Source organism: Heterodontus francisci, chromosome 40, assembly GCF_036365525.1.
Source record: "Heterodontus francisci isolate sHetFra1 chromosome 40, sHetFra1.hap1, whole genome shotgun sequence".
NCBI lineage: Eukaryota > Metazoa > Chordata > Chondrichthyes > Heterodontiformes > Heterodontidae > Heterodontus > Heterodontus francisci.
In genome coordinates, this window is record NC_090410.1 from 6,135,125 (window position 1) to 6,151,404 (window position 16,280).

Sequence of the window (16,280 nt, forward strand, 5' to 3'; positions counted from 1 at the left end):
TGCATTTCACACTTTAAAACATGATATAGATTGTACAGCACAGGAACGGGCCATTTGGCCTATTTGGTCCATGCTGGTATTTATACTCCACACAATCCTCCTCCCACCCCTCTTCATCTCGCTCTCAGCATAATCTTCTGTTCCTTTCTCCCTTCCTGGTTTTTCTCTAGCTTCCCTTTGATGCATCTATGCTATTCGTCTCTGCTACTGCCTGTAGTAGCAGATTCCGCATTCTCACCACTCTGGATAAAGAAGTTTCTACTGAATTCTTTTATTGGATTTATTAGTGACTATCTTATATTTATGACACCTAGTTTTGGTCCCATTTTCCCTCAGACGTTGCAGCACACTGTTTAGTGAGTGACCGGCTATGAATTTTCTGAAAATTCTTTGTAGGTTCACCACCTAATTAGGGCAACTCCCAATTGCATAGAACAAAGGAACAGTGCTTCCTTCCCCCTCCATTAAGTGAGATGGGAAACAAATATAACTCCACAGCTATAGCTGTAATTGGTCTCTAAGTTGCAATTATCGACAAATCTGTTTTCTGAATAGAGATGAGCTCCAAATGGAATTTTTAATTACAAAAAAAAATTAATTGGTCAAACATTCTGTGATGGAAAATCAAAATTTTGGCCTATCCCTTTTACAATAAAGAGCTCACAGTACATGTGCAGTGCCATTTTGCTAGTTTTTTTTGCTCTGCACATAGACCAAGCCATGTCATTAGTTCATGGGGCAAATGGAAACTTGTGTCTTACGATTCTCCACACAGTTACTCTTGAAATTCACGTCTCTTGAAAGTTCAACCTAAAACAATAATGGGTCCAGCATCTGTCAACATTCAATAATTGACATTTTTTGATTTCACTCTCCTCTTGGTCAATTTGTGCCTCTCCATATAATGCTCAAGACCCGCCAAGGCTTGAATACGTGTTCGATCTGGAGGAAGGCTACTCCTGCTGCTCTTGAACTTTTGGACAAGATACAAGGTTATCTGATAGGCAACCTGCCCCCCGCCCCACCCCAACGTTCATTCTCTCCTCGTTGGAACCTTTATTGTCTCTCTGCTTTACTGTTGTTTATTATATTACTGTTTCTCTGACCTTGTTCCTCCTGAGCACCAACTTGCACATTCTTCTACTTCCCTCTATCGTAACTGTGTTGAAAACCAGAATCATTGCAGTCTCCTGCTTTATTCATTCCTTCCCTTGAATCCAGAATTGTGGAATTTCTTGCCTCCCTCGGACTTTCCTTCCTCTTTTAATCTAGAGGCTTTTAAATCCCAGCATTGGTATCCTCTAACTACTGCTGTTTGATTTTTATCGATTCCAATCCATTGAGAGGTTTGGGCCTTGGGCTTTCATCTACATTCCTTGATTTAAAAAAAAGTGCTTACTCCTCACCATCCTCTGGATTTTTTGATAGTTAAGAAGAATACATTTTTTGTGTTTTGTTTTCTTGGATTTTCTATGAGCAGGAACCTATGTATGCATCTGTACTGTCTCCCCTCCCTCTCATTTTTCCTAGCTTTCATGAGAGTTTTTTGGAAGGAGGGGTTTACTCCTGCCTTCTGATGACTGGGTTGTGTAATTTAATGCATTTACCCATATGGTTATAATTTGCAGATTTTGGAAACTCATTGCACCCTAATTATGAAGCCTTTTTAACAACGTTAAAATTGTTCTTCTGTCCCCACCTCAAGAACTTTGAAGGAGACGGACTTTGCTGCAGCCTTGTATGAAAGCATGGAATGAGGAGGTCATTCAGCCCACTAATGTGCTGTAGCAGCTAGTTCTGTATTCATACTTCCAAACACGTAGCCTTAATCAGTGTAGGAAAGATTATGTAATGGTTGCATTGATCGACCTTCTTTGTGATTGCGTTCCTGTTGTATCCGCTTGTTTGTGCCTCTCACAAGGTGGGGGAGGGAAAGAAAGCAAAGCTACTTTTTTGTCAATTTCCATAGTCACCACATTGGTAACCACTATGAACAACTTACTCTGGCCAACCGTGTAAGTGAGGTAACTTGACTGGTTAAGTTATTAGCTTAAGAGTAATTCAATGAGCTTGTTATATCAGCTGTGTATTGATTCATTTCCTTCACTGCAGATTTGACTCAGTAGTTCTAATCTCTTGGCTGCTTTCCTTCAATCAAAGCCAAAAAAAGTCAACAGTGGGTGTGGGGGTTGGCAAGGAGGTGGGGAAAGCCAAAAGATGTCCACCTTTTGCTTTTGATTTTCTTTGATAGGAGGAGTCTCAAATAATTAGATTTTCTCTTTTAAAGACCAGTGGTAAAGTGAAAAGAAAGCAAGACTTCCATTTCTATAGTGCCTTTTATGATCCCGATGTCCACAGCAATTAATGAAGTACTTTTGAAGTGTGGCATTGTTGTAATGTAGGAAACGCAGCAAGATCCCACAAACAGCTATGAGATAAATGACAAGTTAATCTGTTACAACAATGTTGATTGAGTGATAAATATTAGCCAGGCCAATGGGAGAAAACTCACCTGCTGTTCTTCAAATAGTGCCATGGGATCTTTTACGTGCATCTGTGCAGGCGTTAATTTTGTTAAAATTTCTGTTAACTTGAATTTTTAGATGTTTTTAGGTATTCAGCTTATTTGAATTGTCCAGTTACAACATTCATTAAAGAGTCACTTACATTTTTAGCTTTTGGCATGGAAGTGTAATGACTGACTTCTGTGTTTTTTGTAGAATGTGATTCTTGGAACTAATAAGCTTAGCAGGATCAGTGACCCACGTGGTGAACACGTCCATTGTACGGAAAGTTGGAACCTTCACTCAGTTTAGACATTTCTACCATAGACAGGATATTTAATATGTGGCTCGATAGATTCAGTGAAAAGCAAAGGACTGACCCCTGGTTCAGAGCCAATGTCCAGATGTAGATTACATAAAGGAAATTGCTGAATATTAACAGACCAGCCAACAACCTGTTCTCACTAACCTAATAAGCTCACATCACTTCAATCACTGTACCTGACCTGGAAACTGAATAGGCTGAAATAAAAACAAGAAATGCTGGACACAGCAGGTCTGGCAGCATCTGTGGAGAGAGAAGCCGAGTTAACATTTCAGGTCAGTGACCCTTCTTCAAAACTGAATAGGCTGGGTGCTACACACCCAGATGCTTTCAATGTTTACAAGAATGATACCTGGACTACAGGGGTTAAGTTACGAGGAGAAATTACACAAATTAGACCTGTTTTCGCTAGAATTTAGAAGGTTAAGGGGTGATCTGATTGAGGTCTTCAAGATATTAACAGGAAAAGACAGGCGAGATAAAGATAAACTATTTCCACTGGTTGCCGATTCTGAAACTAGGGAGCATAGTCTAAAAATTAGGGCCAGACTGTTCAGGAGAGATGTTAGGAAGCACTTCTTCATGCGAAGGGTGGTAGAGGTTTGGAACTCTCTCCCACAAACAGCAGCTGAAGCTAGAACAGTTGTTAATTTTAAATCTGAGATAGATAGATTTTTGTTAAGCAAAGGTATTAAGGGATATGGGCCAAAGGCAGGTATATGGAGTTAGGCCGCGGATCAGTCATGAGCTCATTGAATGGCGGGACAGGCTCGAGGGGCTGAATGGTCTACTCCTGCTCCTATCTTCCTATGTTCCTATGTTTCATTGTTGATAAAATCACAAGTTTACCTCATTTTGTTTTAGTCTTTCTTTGATAAAGTCGGCATCATAGTAACTCTGCACGTTTATATCCGAGCACCAACCCAAACTTACGCCTGCAGTCCTATTGCTTGCTGCTTAATTGGCTGCTGGGGGAATGCCAAGGCTTTAGATAATTAAATAGGACCAGTTTGTCAATAATCTCAACAAGATGTTGTTTGATTTAAATAAATTAAACCCAGTTTAACCCGGAAAGAAATTCTCTGGCATAAAACAATGAAAATATCAGTCCTGGATGAGTCTAGGGATTGAATACCCTGAAATATTTTCATTATCACGGGAAAACTAGAAAAACAGCATCATTGATTTGAGAGCAAATAATAGCTTCCACATGACACAGGTATACTGTCCACTTTCTCAATGTGCAATGCCAAGCCACAGAACTACAGCTGTCCAGTCCAGAGATCCCAAATCTAGAGACTTACTTTCTTTCACCAAGTAAGGCAAGCAGTGATTCTGTTTTTGGTGGGTGGAGGTGTGTGTGTGTATGTGGTCACCATAAATTGTGAAAGAATAGATTGTTCAATACAGGGTGGGTGGCAAAGGTGTTGGTGCTCTGATGTGCTTTGGCCCAGAGTAGGAGGCCATAGGATTGCATCGATGATTTCCCCATTCAAGGAATGACATTAGGGAAGGGCTGGGTGAATGCTGGAATACTTCCTCATAAGGGTTAGAAGGAAAATTTGGAGAGTGACTCACCCCTACCACAAATCTGTACCTCCCAGTGGTCTTCCCAAGAGCCATATTGGCAGAGACTGGGGTGTGATTGCTTGGCTAGAATGTTTGACTTGAAGTGGTGCAAGTGAGAGAAAAGATGAAATGAGGGAAATTAAGTGGGAATACTTTTCAGGTACTGAAGGTGGTAATTTATGCTTGGAAACCATTCCACAGGTGCTCATAGCCTTTGTTTCATTGCCCGTTCTTCATGTGGAAGCATTGATGTTGCTGGGTTATCTATAAAGAGTATCATAAGCAAGCCCAATCACATCTTACCCCAACATCCACACATAGGAACATTTTCATACAAGGTTACTGAATAGTCAGGAGCAGGAACTTTTGCTGCCTATTTACTTTCCCCTCTCTTTTCCCCCCTTCCCCAAACTTGAGACTGTAGCCATTTGTATGTGTGTGCCACGCTGTCAAAATCTGAAATTCCAGTCGTTCCAGTATAGTGGACAGACTAATAGATGGTGACACTAATGCAGCAGTTCATTAGAGGTCAGTGGGATGGGCTGGGGTTAGTGGCCTTGGTTTGTGCTCTGCTGATTGTTCACATTGGTGCAGTCTCTAACTTAAGGGAGGGCTAAATTATGAAGTCGTAATTAGATGAATGTTTTCAGAGTGAATGCAGCCATAACCTAGTGGAAGACCCATTGGTGTGGCATCAAAATGAAAACCTCTGTTATGCAAAGGTGGGGCCCCTGTGAGGAGGCAAGAAATGTAAACTACTGTAATTAGTATCCATGAACATTCATGTTTGGCTGAATGTAATATGTACTGTAATCTCTTGGAAATTTATAAACCAGTAGCAAATTAGGAACATAGAAACATAGGAAGATAGGAACAAGAATAGGCCATTCAGCCCCTCGAGCCTGTCCTGCCATTCAATGAGATCATGGCTGATCCGCAGCCTAACTCTATATCCCTGTCTTTGGCCCATATCCCTGTCTATGGGCGGCGCAGTGGTTAGCACCGCAGCCTCACAGCTCCAGGGACCCGGGTTCGATTCTGGGTACTGCCTGTGCGGAGTTTGCGCGTTCTCCCTGTGTCTGCGTGGGTTTTCGCCGGGTGCTCCGGTTTCCTCCCACATCCAAAGACTTGCAGGTGATAGGTAAATTGGCTGTTGTAAATTGCCCCTAGTGTAGGGAGGTGATAGGGAATATGGGATTGCTGTAGGGTTAGTATAAATGGGTGGTTCTTGGTCGGCACAGACTCGGTGGGCCGAAGGGCCTGTTTCAGTGCTGTATCTATAAATAAATAAAAAATAAAAATTACAAAATATCCCTTAATATCTTTGCTTAACAAAAATCTATCTATCTCACATTTAAAATTTACAACTGTTTTAGGTTCAGCTGCTGTTTGTGGAAGAGAGTTCCAAACTTCCTCCACCCTTCGCATGAAGAAGTGCTTCTTAACATCTCTCCTGAATGGTCTGGTCCTAATTTTTAGACTATGCCCCCTAGTTTTAGAATCTCCGACCAGTGGAAATAGTTTATCTTTATCTAGGCTGTCTTTCCCTGTTAATATTTTGAAGACTTCGATCAAATCACCCTTTAACCTTCTAAATTCTAGCGAAAACAGGCCTAATTTGTGTAATCTCTACTCGTAACTTAACCCCTGTAGTCCAGGTATCATTCTTGTAAACCTACGTTGCACTCCCTCCAAGGCCAATATATCCTTCCTAAGGTGTGGTGCTCACAGTACTCCAAGTGGGGTCTAACCAGGGTTTTGTACAGCATAACCTCTGTGTCTTTATACTCCAATCCTCTAGATATAAAGGCTAGCATTCCATTAGCCTTTTTGATTATTTGCTGCACTTGCTCGTGGCATTTTAAAGATCTATGCACCTGAACCCCCAAGTCTGTTCGGACATCCACTGTATTTAACCTCTTCCCATTTAGAAAGTACCCTGCTCTATCCTTTTTTGGTCCAAAATGGATAATCTCACACTTGCCCGCATTGAAATCCATCTGCCACAGTTTTGCCCACTCACCTAGTCTGTAGATATCTCTTTGCAATTTTATGCTATCATCTAGACTGTCTACTATGCCGCCTAACTTTGTATCATCAGCCAATTTGGAGATATGACCTACTGTGCCAGCATCCGAGTCGTTAATGAATAATGTGAATAACTGAGGCCCCAACACAGATCCCTGCAGGACACCACTAGTCACATACTGCCAATCGGAGTACTTACCCATTATCCTCACTCTCTGTCGCCTACCACTCAACCAACTTCCTAACCAATAATTTGCCCTCAACTTCATGGGCTTCTACCTTAGTTAACAGTCTCTTATGTGGGACTTTATCAAATGCCTTCTGGAAGTCCATATAAATAACATCCATAGACATTCCCCTGTCCACTACCTTAGTCACCTATTCAAAAAAATTCAATGAGATTCGTCAGGCATGACCTTCCCATCATGAATCCATGCTGGCTGTCCCTGATTAACTGAAATTTTTCTAGGTGTTCAGTCACCCTATCCTTGATTATAGACTCCAGCAACTTGCCCACCACAGATGTCAGACTAACTAGTCTGTAATTTCCTTGGTTCCCCCTTTCACCCGTCTTAAAAAGTGGAGTGACATGTGCAACTTTCCAATCCAGAGGGACCACTCCTGAATCTAGGGAACTCTGAAAGACTATAGTTAGGGCATCTGCAATGTGCTCCCCTACTTCCTTTAACACCCTCGGATGGAAACAGTCAGGTCCTGGGGATTTCTCACTCTTTAGTTCCATTAATTTCTTTGTTACTGATGATTTACTTACGTTAATTGTATTAAGTCCCTGTCCCCTATCGGCTATTAATTGTTTCGGGACTTCCGGCAAGTTATCCTCCTTTTCAACTGTAAATACTGAGGCAAAGTAATTGTTCAACATGTCTGCCATTTCCCCATTATCAATGACAATATCTCCATTTTCAGCTTTTAGCGGGCCTACATTGCTCTTGACCACCCGCTTTCCCTTTATGTAACTATAAAATTTCTTATTGATTTTGATGTCCCTTGCAAGTTTCCTTTCATAATCTCTTTTAGCAGCTCTTATAAGCTGCTTTGCGACCCTTTGCTGGTCTTTGTATCTTTTAGTTTAGTTTAGAGATACAGCACTGAAAAGGCCCTTCGGCCCACCGAGTCTGTGCCGACCATCAACCACCCATTTATACTAATCCTACACTAATCCCATATTCCTACCACATCCCCACCTGTCCCTATATATTACCCTACCACCTACCTATACTAGGGGCAATTTATAATGGCCAATTAACCTATCAACCTGCAAGTCTTTGGCATGTGGGAGGAAACCGGAGCACCCGGAGGAAACCCACGCAGACACAGGGAGAACTTGCAAACTCCGCACAGGCAGTACCCAGAATCGAACCCGGGTCCCTGGAGCTGTGAGGCTGCGGTGCTAACCACTGCGCCACTGTGCCACCACTGTATCGATCCCATTCAGCCGGACCTGTGCTGCATTTTGCATTTTTGTAAGCCCTTTTTGTTTTATGCTATCCCTAATCTCTTTAGTTGTCCATGGCTGTTTTTTCTGTGAAGTGGAGCTTTTTCCTCTCGGGGGTATATACTCACTCTGTATTTCGTTAAATGTTTCTTTAAATAGTCTCCACTGTTCGTCAGTTGTTTGACCCATTAACAGATCTACCCAGTTTACCGTGGACAGTCTCTGTCTCATCCCGGTAAAGTCAACCTTACCCAAGTCTAAAATTCTGTTGTGTGTTTGTGCTTTTCACTTTCAAACGCTACCTTGAATTCGATCATGTTGTGATCACTATTTGTTAAATGTTCACGCACAGTAAGGCTACTAACTAAATTTGGCTCATTACTCATAACTAAATCTAATATTGCCTGTCCCCTTGTTACATTTAGGACATATTGCTGTAGGAAACTATCCCAGACGCATTCCAGAAATTCACTACCTTTCTGACAGGTGCTAGTCTGCCTCTCCCAATCTGTGTAAGTTAAAATCCCCCATTAATACTACTCTGTGCCTAATTTGTGCATTTATACAATCTAACACCTCAGGACTGTTACCAGGGGGTCTATGCACAACACCTATTATAGTTTTAGATCCTTTTCTGTTCTTCAATTCCACCCATAAGGTCTCCACTGGGTGCGTTCCCCTCATTATATCCTCCCTCACCAATGAGGTGATATTATTTTTGATCAGTAAAGCTACTCCACCCCCTCTGTCATTTTCCCTGTCCCTCCTGTAAACTTTATAACCAGGTATATTTAGTTCCCAGTCCCGACCATCCTGCAGCCACATCTACGCAATTGCCATCACATCGTAATCTTCCATTTGAATTTGCGCCTGCAGCTCATCTAGTTTATTCCTTACACTCTGTACATTTGTATATAGAACTCATATTTGGGCTATACCCCCTAACCTGTCCCTCAGCACTGATGCTTTATTCATCTGTTTATTATTTCTCCTGGTTTAACCAGTATACTTCTTGCAGTTTGGTAACAATCAGCCTCGCCATTAACCTGCACTCCTACCTTCTTCTTTAACTTCCTGTTTTTCCATGCAACTGAACCCTTTACCCACCCCACCCCCCCCACCCCCTGTTTAAAGCCCTATCTACAGCTCTAGATTCGCCAGGACTCTGGTCCCAGCATGATTCAGGTGGTGCCTGCCCATCGGAACAGCTCCCTCCTTCCCCAGTACTGGTGCCAATGTCCTATGAATTCGAACCCATTTCTCCCACGCCAATCTTTGATAATGCCAATAATAGATTTTTGCTGCAATGTTCAGTGCAAGGACCCCATTCTTCCTGATCTACATAAATGATCTGGTGCAGAAACAATTTCTTAAATGTGCAGATAATATTTAGTAAAAGGATTTAGATCACGCAAAATAGCGGCTGTGTCTTTGGCTGCCTGGGCACTAAGCTCTGGAACTCCCTCCCTAAATCTCTCTGCCTCTTTACCTCTCTCCTCCTTTGACCTAGCTCTTTAACCAAGCTTTTGAACACGTCCCAATATGTGGAGGGTTTAAACCAAATTGGCAGGGGCATGGGTACCAGCATGTAGAAGTAGAAAAGAGGAATAAGGTGCATAGAGTGAGTGTTGGATAGTACTCGAGAAGGAAATGATACCATATTAAATAGGAGCAGACTAAGAAGGACTACGAGGAATACAAAGACAGGTTTCGAATACATGTAAACACATAAAGTGTGTTAACTAAGGTTAGTGAGTTACAAGCACAAATTGTTGAGTGGGGACATGAAGTGGCAGCAATAACAGAAATGTGGCTTAATAATAGAACTGGGTTTAATATTCAAGGATACAAAGTATTCAGAAAGGATAGGGGGGAAGAAAAGGGAGGTGGGATGGTAGTATTTATTCGGGAAGACATTATAGTATTGGAAAGAGAGGATATCCTTGAGGGGACAAGGACAGAATCCGTTTGATTAGAGTTGAGAAGCAAAAAGGATATGATCACACTGCTTGGGGGCATTCTGTCAGCCTCCAAATAGTGAGAGAGAGAGATAGAGGAGTAAATCTGCAGGGAAATCACAGATGTGCAAAAGCTAGTGTGGTGCTTTTGGGAGAACTGTAATTTCCCAAATATTATTGGGATAGTGTTAAAGGGGAAGGAGGGGAAGGTATTTCTGAAATGTGTTCAGAGAACTTCCTGGACCAGTGTGTCTTCGGTCCAACTAGGAAGGAGACATTGCTGGATCTGGTGCTCGGGAATGAGGTGGATCAAGTGTCTGTGGGGGAGCACTTGGGTAAGAATGATCATTGTATCATAAGGTTTAACTTAGTAATGGAGAAGAGCAAGGAACAATCTAAAGTAGAACTCTAAATTGGTAAAAGGCTAACTTCAATGGGATTAATGGGGATCTAGCCAGGGTAAAATGGAACCAAAGATTGACAGGAAAAACATGTAGTGGAACATGGGTCCTCTTTGAGGAGATGTTTCAGGTACAGACCAGGTACATTCCAACAACAGGGAAAGGTAGGGGAAATCAAAGCCAGAGCTCCTTGGATGACAAGGGTGTAGAGAATATCATGAAACAAAAAAAGACATGGATGAGAACTTGGAAGCCAGTGTAAGTCAGCAAGGATAGGAGTAATGGGCAAGTCAGAATTAGTGTGGGATAGGACATGGAGTTTTGGATGAACTGTAGTTCATCAAGGGTGGAGGATGGGTGATGGGCCAGTAGACTATTTAATAAGTTAAGTTTGGAAGTGCCAAAGGTATGGATGAGGGTTTCAGCAGCAGATGGATCAAGGCAAGGGCAGAGGTGGACAATCAAGTGGAAGTGGACAGTCTTTCTGATGGAGAGAATGTGGGGTCAAAATCAAAACACAAAATCAACTAGGACATTAGGTTGAACCAGACTGGTTTGCACCCTTGAAGCACAGGCTGGGGAGGGGGTGAAATCAGTGACAAGGATATGGAGTTTGTGATGGGAACTGAAGACAATGGCTTCGATCTTCTCAGTATTTAACTATTCCAGTAAAAGTGAACACTTTGAAAAGGAGATTAAAATAAAACAAGATTCCTCATAACCTTTAAAAAGGCAGTCACAGGACTTATACAGTGTAAATGTTATAAATTGTATTTTAAGCACAACACTGGGAAAATTCTGATGCTTACTGCACACCAAAGATGAAGGGCTAAGAAAGATATCTCTCTGACTGTGCCCATTCAGTGGCATCTGCTGCACGTTGCTGTCTCGACAGGGAGCAGAGCCTAATCACCGCCATGTGGCAAGATGGGGGCAGAAATTCAACAGCATTTACATTCTGAATCTGCTTGTGGTTTCCCTTCAGAGACTACAATGGGTTAGCAGGAAAAATCAAAACTAATTTGTGCTGGCACTTGAGATCTGAGAAGTTTAAAATATTTTTGCCTGGAGATGGGTGGTGATTGGGGGTGGGGGTGGGGGTAGTGGTGGTGGTGGTGGGCGGAGAACTGCCAATAGTGCTCGCACAAAGCCTCAGTTGTCAGAGTACATAGCAGTACTGGCTGGGCAAAACATTTGTTCCTTCAAACATGTGTTAGAAGTTTGTTAGTATGATCAGAAGGCCTTTTCTCTCCCAGAATAAAAGCCTCACATAGTGCACGCTCTTTATTTTCCGTCAATTTCTTCTGTCCTGAAAGGACTGGCTCATTCTGGCATCTGTCTAGTTTCATGCATGCTTTGGTGCCTCGACAACAGCTTGCAATTATATAGCACTTTTAACATAGTAAAACATCCCAAGATGCTTCACAGGAGTGTTAGCAGTCAAATTGACATGAGCCAACAATGGAGAAATTAGGACAGGTGACTAAAAGCTTGGTCAGAGGTTGCATTTAAGTAGCATCTTAAAGGAGAGAGAGATTGATTTAGGGAAGGAATTCCAGAGGAAGGCTGAAATGACAGATGAAGGAAATCGGGGACGCTCAAGAGCCTAGAGTTGGAGGAACGCAAAGTTTTCAAGGGGGTTGTAGGGCTGGAGAATATTGGAGTTGTGAAACCATGGAGGGGTTTGAACATGAGGCTGAACCGGGATCAGTGTAGGTTGGTGAGCATGGGGGTGATGGGTGAACGGGACTTGATGAGAGTCAGCATATGGACAGGTGACGCTTCATGCGTCTAGACAGTGAATGTCAGCAGACACTTCACAGTGGTGAATGGTTCATGACACAGTTTGCAGAATAGTGAATTGGAATGGGGAACACTGGCTAAGTTTTTGTTCCCTTCCCCTAACTCTCTGACAATGTGGCTGTTTGCAGCAACTCTACTTCCATCTTGGCCAAGAGCAACAAAGACCTCAAACCTGAGACCTTCTGAGTCTGTGACTCGCTTGAAAACCAGGCATAGAAATGACCCATTAAGCCATTGTAGGAGTTGTAATTAACCTTCCAAATAATTTGAGTAGTAATAATTCACACAAAACATATAGTTTTATGTACAGGAAAAGTTACAAATACTTTGGCTCTTAGAAGATTCCGATAAATTTCTTGTGTGCGATTTATATTTAATGTGTTGAAATATGATTGCACATTTGAAATACACAGTGCAGAAGCAGTATCACAATGCATCCAAAAGTGTGAATTGGTTACTCTATATAAAATGATTTGGTTAGTGCCAAAATATTATTCTGTCTCAACGTACTGTTGTCCTCTACTTTTCTCACCTTTTGCTAGAACTATGGGAGAGTGGAAAAAGAGTTCAAAATAATGCCCTCTGCATCCTTCAAGTTTGACCATCAGGGTAAAGGTTTATTTCTTTATTTATTTTATTTATAGATACAGCACTGAAACAGGCTGTTCGGCCCACCGAGTCTGTGCCGACCAAGAACCACCCATTTATACTAACCCTACAGTAATCCCATATTCCCTACCACCTACCTACACTAGGGGCAATTTACAATGGGCAATTTACCTATCACCTGCAAGTCTTTGGCGGTGGGAGGAAACCGGAGCACCCGGTGAAAACCCACGCGGTCACAGGGAGAACTTGCAAACTCTGCACAGGCAGTACCCGGGTCCCTGGAGCTGTGAGGCTGCGATGCTAACCCCTGCGCCACTGTGCCGCCCCAGATGCCGTCATCAGTCTTTGGGGGTAAATAACATACAAGTGCAAACATGGGGTTGTTTGCAATGCCTATATCCATTATTTTAGCTAAGCTGTTAACCTATGCTAATATTGCATAGAGAAAGAAAGACTTGCAGTTATATATAGCACCTTTCATGACCTCAGGATGTCCCAAAGCCCTTTGCAGCTAATGAAGAGGTCTTGAAGTGTAGTCATTGTTGTAATGTAGGAAATGTAGCAGGCAATTTGTGCACAGCAAGCTCCCCCAAGCAGTAATGTGATATTGGCCAGGGCATCAGGGGGAACTCTCCTGATCCTCTTTAATATAGTTCACGGGACCTTTTGCAGCACCTGAGAGGGCAGATTTAACATCAATTTAACATCTCATCCAAAAGACGGCACCTCTGGCCATGCAGTGGGGTATTGGCCTAGATTTTGCGCTGAAGTCTCTGGAATGGGATTGGAACTCATGACTTTCTGGCTCAAAGGTGAAAGTGCTGCCACTGAGGGAGGGTAAACGCAATTTCACGCCATGGTGGGGTGGAAGGAGACCAACCTGTTGAAATGCTAATCAGGGGCTCCTCTTCCTAGGTCAGCCAAGAACAGCAGAGAGCATTGAGGTAACTGGTCATCTGGATTTGAGAACCAAGCTGGTTCTAAATGTATAATCCCCTGAAAATACATGAATGTCTGACTAGGAGTGGTATTGAAAGTTTGGGGAGTAAGTGTAGGCATGAATTATTGTGGAATATAATGGATCCTGTGATTTTGGAGAACCATTAAAAAAAAAATCATATGTAGTAAACAACTGATCTGGGATTGAATAGCAGACGTAAAGCTGAATAGATATTCTGGAGCTTCACTTGACTAACATTTAGGGATTGGGTAGAAATTTTGTAGAATCTTTCCTCGGAAGATTAAGTAAGAGCATGTTGAGTCCATGATCGGACAGGTTGTGCGTGGTCTGTGGAAGAAGCAGGTTTGACAGCTGAATGGCCTTTTCCGGTTCCATGCTTCATGTTCTCGAATTTGTCTTATTTGTCCTGTGATGAGGCATGAGTTTGTCCCTTCACAAACCGATTTCCAGATCTGTGGTAGTGTAATGAAGGCAGTGTGTTTCTCCCCTCTTCTCACGCAATGTTGGCCTAATCCTGGGGAGTCTGTGTCCCAACTTCCAAAAGGCAAAGGCAAACAACAAAGTCAATAATCCCAATTTGGAAAGCTGTGCCTCTTCATAAGAGAGGGAACAAATTTGCGTTAATTACGCATCTCACTGTATTTTTGACCCATTCTTTGTGAGTATTAAAAGACGGTGAAGTGTATGTAATCCAGTGGCAGTTGCAATATCTCCCACACAGTATTTATTATTTATCGTCTCTTAAACTCTGCATTCTGTTTTCTCCCCCAGAAATTCCAGTGTTGCCTCTACAAATGTTTTCGGGCAGCCCAGGTTGCGAGCATCCCTCAGAGATCTCCGATCGCCACGCAGAACCCACAAATCGACCCTTGAAGAAGATTTAAAAAAGCTCATTTTGCTGGACAGCCCTCTGCCGGAGCAAGATAAAGAAATGCTTGTACGTTCTACCTTAGACAGTAGGGGTGGGTGGGTGGGTGCTGGAATTAGAGTTTGCCTGTTGCCAGTGCGATACAGAAATGTAAGCTGGGAATTTATGGGTGTTTGCTCTGGAAGAATGAAAGAAAACCGGTTGGAGAGTGAAGTAGCTCGGCACTTTCAGCACCTCTTTGCTGTGACCTGAAGTGGTGGGACATGGGTTCATGTTGCAGCCCCCTCACAAACTCTGCCGTTCATTTGTAGGGATGTAACAGTCAAAGGCTATCCAACATATGAGCCAATCCATGCTTCTGACTAGATTGGCACATCTGAACTTTAGGAGCAGCCCTTCAGACTGTCATTCAGTTCAATGAGATTATGGCTGATCTGTGACCTAACTCCATATCCCCGCCTTTGCCCCATATTCCTTAATACCTTAATTAACAAAAATCTATCAATGTCAGATTTAAAATTAACAATTGACCTAATATCAACTGCTGTTTTGTGGAAGACATAACCACACTTCTATCACCCTTTGTGCGTCGAAATGTTTCCTAACTTCACTCCTGAAAGGTCTGGCTCTAATTTATGGATTATCTCCTCTAATCCTAGATTTTCCAACCAGCAGGAATAGTTCTGTCTCTCTACCCTTAATATCTTATAAACTTCAATCAAATCACCCCTGAACCATCTAACTTCCAGGGAATGCAACTCTAGATTGTGTAATTTGATGGGGAAAGTGTGCAACACAGGGAGAATACGGGAGTCTGTTCAGTAAAAGTTTCCTGACTGATCCTAAGGATCCTAGAGAACATGTGCCAATTCCCAAAGTTAAGGGCAGGCATCCTGGCGGCACTGACATGTTGGAAGTAGTGTGGTCCAGGAAGTTTGTTCACAGTTGGTGATCAGGAATCCTCCTCCATGACCTGCGAAGTAGTGGGGTACTCTCTGAGCACGAGCGTTACAGCGTTTGTGAAACCTTTTACCTTTTATTTTTCTCCAGCATTCCTCAAGAAAGACCCTGCAGAGGACACTCTCCGATGAAAGCATTTGTAGTGGGCGGAGGGAATCCAGTTTCTCCAATTCCCAGATTGCAGCTCTTGACCAGGCACTGCCAAATGATGTGATCTTCACCAGCACATACCCTTCCCAAACACTGCCCACTCGCAGACTAACCCAGCCTCCAGGAGCAATAAGTCTTGAAAAGAAATGTAAGAATATAGAATATGCAGGCAGTCATACCTGCTCATCTATTTTCTGATGATCTTTCTAGTTGTAAAGTTAGAATTTTAGCTCCTATCCTTATTCTATTTGTATGTTTTTAAAAATTGTAAGCATGTAGCACATTGCACTTTATTCTCTTATGTTCTCTCCTTTCCCCAATTCATCATCTCCACTTGAGACATTTGCACAGCGTTAACTAACACAGGTGTATTGCCTTCACTTGTTAGTGGGAGGGTTCATCACGGCCTGTACAGTCCCTTAGTGATGACCTTCGGCCCTGGGCTCTTAACAGGTCGGGAATGCAGTTCGTCATCTGAAATGTATTACTGCATTTCACCCCTCAAATGAATTGCATTGCTGTTTCCTCATGCATTTATGTTCACAGTGGGGTTGGTTGTTTTGGAGTGGAGGAGAGCGAGAAAAAAGAATGAACTGGATTGATGAGATCCACGTAATCCTTGACACTCCTTGATACTTAAGGTGGTGTGTAAACTCAGGCCCACATATGTTCTCTGTCTTTCAGGCTG

At 42.5% G+C, this 16,280-nt stretch overlaps 1 protein-coding gene across 11 annotated transcripts in view; it reads left to right on the forward strand.

The window, feature by feature from the left end:
- sipa1l3 (signal-induced proliferation-associated 1 like 3) overlaps positions 1-16,280 on the forward strand; it is a 224,687-nt gene that overhangs the window by 194,808 nt on the left and 13,599 nt on the right. For all 11 annotated transcript variants that reach the window (XR_010969801.1, XM_068018906.1, XM_068018907.1 and 8 more), the window contains 2 exons: positions 14,386-14,551; positions 15,533-15,740. Coding sequence is in view for 10 of the 11 variants with exons in the window: in XM_068018906.1 (XP_067875007.1) it covers positions 14,386-14,551; positions 15,533-15,740 (374 nt within the window). In the remaining variant the exon portion in view is untranslated. The remainder of the gene's footprint in view (positions 1-14,385; positions 14,552-15,532; positions 15,741-16,280) is intronic.